Source organism: Mandrillus leucophaeus, unplaced genomic scaffold (assembly GCF_000951045.1).
Source record: "Mandrillus leucophaeus isolate KB7577 unplaced genomic scaffold, Mleu.le_1.0 Scaffold25, whole genome shotgun sequence".
Lineage (NCBI taxonomy): Eukaryota > Metazoa > Chordata > Mammalia > Primates > Cercopithecidae > Mandrillus > Mandrillus leucophaeus.
Genome location: NW_012102587.1, coordinates 250,492 through 257,490, shown reverse-complemented (window position 1 = coordinate 257,490; position 6,999 = coordinate 250,492). Strand labels below are relative to the sequence as shown.

Sequence of the window (6,999 nt, the reverse complement as noted above, 5' to 3'; positions counted from 1 at the left end):
AGAAGAAGAAGAAGAAGAAGAAGAAGAAGAAGAAGAAGAAGAAGAAGAAGAAGAAGAAGAAGAAGCAGCAGCAGCAGCAGCAGCAGCTAGATCTAACTTGAGTGCTCCAACATTGATAGGACCTTTAAAACTTTTATAGGGTACTTGCTAGTGACAAAAGTTTATTTCTTTACACATATGTTTATTCCAGAAGCAACTAAAGCTCAAATTAGTTTTATTTTTATTTATTTTATTTTATTATTACTAGTTTTTGAGACAGAATCTTGCTCTTTCACCCAGGCTGTAAGGCAGTGGCACAATCTCCACTCACTGCAACCTCTACCTCCCAGGTTCAAGCGATTCTCCTGCCTCAGTCTCCCAAGTAGCTGGGATTACAGGCATGTGCCACCATGCCCAACTAATTTTTGTATTTTCTGTAGAGATGGGGTTTCACCATGTTGGCCAGGTTGGTCTCGAACTCCTGACCTCAGGTGATCTGCCCACCTCGGCCTCCCAAAGTGCTGGGATTACAGGCGTGAGCCTCTGCACCCAGTCCAGTTTTATCTTTAGACTAAGTTTTATTTTAAGCTAAGGCTCAAATCTGTTTTATTGTTAATTTCCACGTTGTGAACATCTTATCTCTGTTTATATGCACAAAAAATGATGTGTGTCCTTTATAGTGTAGCAATGTTAATATATAAACAACAAGAAAATGATACCAAATGGAAAATAAATGCATTACAGTGTGTCAGAGAAATTGCATCACACTCATGGCCAGAACATTCAATTCATTCTTTGCTTTATTAGACTTAGGGACAGCACCTTCCCTCTGTCCATTCACTGTCTGTGGAATTATAAACTTGCAATGTCTATCATTGCTGTCAACCTAATGAAAGGGGATGGGGGCAGAAAACTCCAGGGAGGAAATGGAAGCTCACAGATGACGCAAGCAGAGGGGGTAGAGGAAGGCCTGAGGACAGCGAGAATAACTCTGGGCCCAGGATTCTCCAGAGACAAGCAGACATGGCAATGCCAGGCAAGAAGCTGATGGTGATCTGAACCACTGGAGTGCACAACTGGAGAGGTAGAAATGCCTCATAGCTCCCTAACCAAGCCACTGAAGAAGATGCTCAGGGAGGTGATAATGAGCCCCCAGCTCTGACCCCCATCCCTTCCGGGAATTAGCCTTTCATGGTGTCAAACTTACTTTGAAAAGTCACGGAGTGAGTTCCCCAAGAGTCACGTGAAAATGAGTTAGTGGGAGGTTTCAGAACATCACATTAGCGGGTGGAGGGATACTTTAAGAGGCATTGATTGCATCAAAACTCCTAAGAAGGCGAGAGAAGTATTTGTAAGACTTTGGAAGAACTAGTTGAGGTATTTTGTTTGTTTTTCATTTGTTTGTTTTAGCACAAACTTGGCTATTGGGGGAAGCTTCAGAACACTTTAGTAGATAGGATCACTGCTGAGATTTCTAGTCCCTAAGAGGAATGGTGTCAAGAGGGATGCCAGTAAACATGTATAAAATGAGAGTGTTATCAAAAATGGAAAAACATGTAAAGAATGTGTGTGTGTGTGTGAATATGAATTACCAGAACAGTGAGATGTTAAGAGAGTTCGACAGCCTTAAGGAATGTGGGGTTGATCATTATGCCTGGCACATAATTATTGCACACTGGTTTGTTCTATGAGGTCGAATTAAATGTTAAGACACACAGATTCTTAGAATCAGAAAAGTGTGGAAGAGCACGCTGCCCAGCAGCCCACTAGTGCATGAGATGGCCCTTTCCCTGCCACAGGCAGGAGGGGTAACTTGCCCATGATCTGCACAGTGACCCGCCCCCAACAGCTCCTGTCTGTGCAAAATATGTTGCTGTTAGGAGTAGCCATTACTTTCTAAGTAGTAAAATAACAAAAATAATAATATCCGGAAATCTGCAATGGTCAGAACCACAGAGAGAGAATGAACCAGGAAAACCAGTATCAGGTATAGAGAGCTTCTCCTTCTGGCCCACTGTGTTAGGCAATGACCTCGTAGCCCCAAACTACATTTTTTCTATTCTTCCCTATGTTATTTTGCAAGCATTTGTATCACATGCACGTATTCTGAAATTCTATGAGTAGCAACTTATGTTTGAAACAGTCCCTGCCCTCTTCCCACAAAAGTATTCAAATACTTGGGTGAGGACTGGGGATCAGTCAGGGACGTGGTGGTTACTCACAACGGGCTCCTGCCTTACTGGGATTGGCAGCCTGGGAAAGATGGGAAGGCTGAGGACGTTCAGGGAGGTTTTTTTTTTTTTTTTCTTTTTTTGCGGGGGGGATATGAGAAACTTTGAGGGGATGAGAAGAAAGAGTTACTTCAGCTGTTCTCAGCTCAAATTTTAGCAGACATTCCTTTCTCCCCAGTGGCCATCAGCTTATGACATTGCTCCTCAGTTCCAATTATTTTCTGTTCCCATGTATGTCCAAGGGAAGAGCTCCTGCCATTTGGTGTGTGGGACTCCAGTGACTTCCAACTGGATGACGCCTACAGACAGAAAAGGACAGCAAGCAGCGTGTAGTTTGGCCACTTGGCTCAACTCTCACAGCCAATGACGCTGGGGAAAGGATCAAATGAGAAAAAGTGCGCAGTATCTGAGCTAAAGTAGCCGCTCAACAACGTATTGCCCCTATGGCAATTTTTAAATATAGAGTGTCTTTCAAACATTTTTTTGAAGTTTATTTTTAATTGACATATAATACTTGTATATATTTATATGGTACATAGCAATGTTTATACACACACACACACACACACACACACACACACACACATATATAGTGATCAGATGAGGGTAGTTAGCACATCCATCATCTCATCATCTCACACATTTATCGTTTGTTTTGGGAACATTTAATATTCTCCTTCTAGCTATCTGAAACAATATACAATATACTTTTGTTAACTCTAGTCATCCTACAGTGCCATAGAACACTAGAACTTATTCCTCCCATCTAGCTGTAATTTTGTGTCCCTTAACAAAAATCTCTCCCAAGTGGCCGTTTTGCTTTGTGAGCTAATATTCTCTCTCTCTCTCTCTCTGTCTCTCTCTGTCTGTCTCTCTCTGTCTCACACACACACACACACGCATACACACACAAATGATACACTTCATTTTTAATATGTCTCCTGGGAGTCTCATATAGCTAAATTCTGCTCCTTTTTGTAAGAAATGCTGATTGAGACCCAGTAAATGGATTTCCTAACCAACAAGGAATAGCTAACAGCTCTTTGAAAAACACAATCCTAATAAAATTTGAACGTTCTAATGGGCTGTAAAGGGTTAAGAGGGTTAAAGGACCCTAAAGGGTTAAAGTGAGGCAGGGTGCCCTAACCTGGCCCTAACCTGACCACACTCCCATCATGAGCGTTATACATCAACGGGTGATAACAGGACTGATTCTCTTTCCAGTCCTTAGATATAAAAGGGAGACAGCAATTAGGAAGAAAGAGAGTTATAGGAAGTGGTAGGAATTGAAGAGAAAGTAGAAAAGATCTTAACTCTACCTTATTAAAGTTTCATGATCCAATTACCAAATAGATGTTTTATTTTCTAAACTGTCATTTTGGTTTGCAATAACACCACACACTCTCTCTTTCTCTTTCTCTCTCTCTCTCTCTCTCTCTCTCTCTCTCTCTCTCGTTAATTTTGCAGCTCTCCTCAGAATTTTCTGTGGGGACCCTGATAAACATACGTAATATATTTTTAAAAATTGAATAATGGAAGGATTAAGACCTGGGGCCCTAATAATCAATTAAAAGACAATCTGATCATGTCTTTGCATTTTATAGGTGCTGCTTTAAATTCTAATTTCTAATATTTTTTCTTTCAAGGAAGCTTACAGGTTCGCTATCACCTAAACAAGGAAGAAACCCATGTATTCACCATTGATGCAGATAACTTTGCTAACAGAAGGATGCACCACTTGAAGATTAACCGAGAGGGAAGAGAGCTTACCATTCAGGTACCTTCGTTACTTTCTCCTGTATCAGCCACTGTGCCTTGGCTACTCTATCAAACTTTTCTAAGCTTCTACCCGATACCAGTGTAGTGCCTAGTGCTGGAAACATAATTACAAATCACACCTGCCCCCAGACTTGGAAGAACTAGGATAGTGGTTCTCAAGATGTGCTTCCCATGTCCCACAAGTATCAGTATCACTTGGGACCCTGTTAGAAATACAGATTCTTGGGCCAAGTGTGGTGTCTCACGCCTGTAATCCCACCACTTTGGGAGGCTGAGGCAGGTGGATCACAAGGTCAGGAGTTCGAGACCAACCTGGCCAACATGGCAAAACCCCATCTCTACTAAAAATACAAAAATTAGCCAGGTGTGGTGGCACACACCTGTAATCCCAGCTACTGGGGAGGCTGAGGTAGGAGAATCGCTTGAACCCAGGAGGTGGAGGTTGCAGTGAGCAGAGATCCCGCCACTGCACTCCAGCCTGGGAGAGAGAGTGACTCCATCTCAAAAAACAAACAAACAAACAAGCAAACAAACAGAAATGCAGATTCTTGGGTTCCACACCAGATCTACTAAATTGGAGGCTATGGAAGAGGGGAAAGCAGCAGGTGATACTAATGTCTGCTCAGGGTTGCCAACCCCTGGGCTGCATTACAGTGAGGAAGATGCATGGGCAAAGAGGAAATCATCACAGGCTGTGGGAAGGGTTGTGGAGGAAGAATGCACAGGTGATACTGAAGAGGGCGCTGATCCCACCTGGGTATCAGTACTTACTCCCTGGAGCAAGTTAGGAGTAAGCTGAGTCTTGAAGATGAGTAGAAGTTGGCCACATGGAGGAGAGTGCTCAGGAAGAGGGTCCGTGTGAGCGCAGGCTAAAGCTGTCTGAAAGCATGTTGTGTGGGAGGCACCCCATAAGATCTCAGTGAGCTCCATATAAAGGGCCAGCAGCAGATGATGGCAGAGCTCAACAGAGAATAGACAGAGCCCAGATCTTCCCCTTTAGAATCATGACCCTCAGCAAGCCCTTGCATCTGCCCAGCAATCACTCCATGTTTTTCAGTCTGTCTGTTCTCCTGTTCTCCTGGTTGACCATTTTACACTCTCTCCTCTTTACTTATACTGCTAACAATTGCCAGTTTGTCTTAACTCTCAGCAGATGACTTTGCTTTCTTATTTCTTGTAAAAATGTAACATTCAGAAGAGAATATCCGCACATTCTCAAGAGCATGTTACATATCTACCACATCTGTGTTTGCACTCTCTCTCCCTCCGGAATAGTTCATGGTTGTAGCTAAGGCCTGACCTGACTACCTGTGGGCCAGATCTGATATCCTACTGAAGAAAGTCACTCCAGAATTCTCCTTCCTCCCTCTGTTTCATCATTTGTTCCAGCTCTACTGAATGACTCCCCAAAGCATAAAACAAATAATTATTACATGCCTTAAGAACTAGTATACAATGACAATAGCTAAACAAGCAAACAAGCCAGCATATCTCTGGATAAAGAGAGGAAACCTTTCTCTTATCTGACTTCTTATAGTGTTCCATTCTCTTTGTCATTTTCTTGCCCATATTTTTGGAAATGTTGATATGTTTGTTCTTCAAATTTTCCCTACCTTTTTCTTATACCCACACTGAAAAGGTTTTGTCTCTGTGCTTCAGCAAAATTGTACTTCTTAAGGCATCAGTGTGCTTACCTTGCAAAATCTGGTGGTCATGTCTCAGTGTTATCTTTCCTTCTCCTCTCACTGGCAACTGACGTCAGGATTCCTTCCTGTTCTTGCAATTGACCTGAGTCTTTATTGCTTGCAGGATACAACTCTCGCCTGTTGATCCTTTTGCCTGTGTTAGTTGCTCCCTCTTGTCTCTTTTGTTGGTTTCCCATCATCTCTCAAAACTCTAGCCATCAGAACACCCAACGACTCCAACTTCTGCTTTTGATCTACACTCACTCCATACTCATCTCATTCAATCTCACATCTTTAAATTTCATGTACATGCCAATTAATCAGTCCTGAATGTGTATCTAACACTAATCCTGTCCCTGGATTCCAGACCTTATACCAACAACCTACTGGGCATACCTATAGGAATGTCTGTTAGGCATCGGAATATTTAAGTAAATAGTTAAAATTGACTTATTAGGAAGCTCCCCTGAAACAATGACCTCATCCCCAAAAGCATATCCCAGTTAGTGGCAGCTTCATTTTTCAAGTACACAATCTCAAAATTGTGGTGTTCTCCTTTCATCTCTCTTTCTCTTACATGCCGCATCTCGTGGATCAATAGCAGCTACCTTTCCGCAAGCCACCCTTGTCCTTTGCTTGGATTATCACTGTTTACAGTTGCCTTTTGATTGACATCTCCCTGCTCCTCTTTAGGTTCCCCAGCTGTCTATCCTCAACACAGCAGTCAGAGTGATCCTGGTGAAGGAATAGTCAGACTCTGGCATTCTGTCCAAACCCTGTCAATGGTTTCCTTTCTCTTACATAGAAAAAGTCAAAGGTCTTCCAGTGGCTTATAAGGATCTCCATGATCTAACACCCCTGCTCCCTTTCTGGTTGCTTCACTAACCTCATCTAATTATATGCCCTCTGGAACGTTAGCTGTGCCACTCTGGCCTCCTTGCTATTTGCAGAGCCCTTGGACTCACTGCTTTGCCTAGAATGCTATTCTTTATGTATATACATGTCCAGTTCTTGTACTTCCTTCTGGACTCAAATGATTCAAGAAGTCATTCTCATTGAGGCCGTGTCTGATCAGCTTATTTAATAGAACAATCTATTTCCTTGACTTCAACCCTACACTCCCTCTTATCCTTGCCTGCATTATTTTTTTGTCTCAGCACTTAAGTTCCAATACAATGTATTTACTTATCAAATTTTCTGTCCTAGCTCTCTCCTCTAGAATGTAAGTTGCCTGAGAACAGAGGAGGGTCATTCTGAGCAGCCATGCCAAAGGAAAGTCATGGCAAGGAAGATGGGAGGACTATGTATGAATCTCCGGTGGGTTG

General features: G+C 42.5%; 1 protein-coding gene across 1 annotated transcript in view; it reads left to right on the top strand.

The window, feature by feature from the left end:
- CNTNAP5 (contactin associated protein-like 5) overlaps positions 1-6,999 on the top strand; it is a 951,880-nt gene that overhangs the window by 895,432 nt on the left and 49,449 nt on the right. Inside the window, exon 20 of the mRNA XM_011983413.1 lies at positions 3,857-3,987. Coding sequence (XP_011838803.1) covers positions 3,857-3,987 — 131 coding nt within the window. The remainder of the gene's footprint in view (positions 1-3,856; positions 3,988-6,999) is intronic.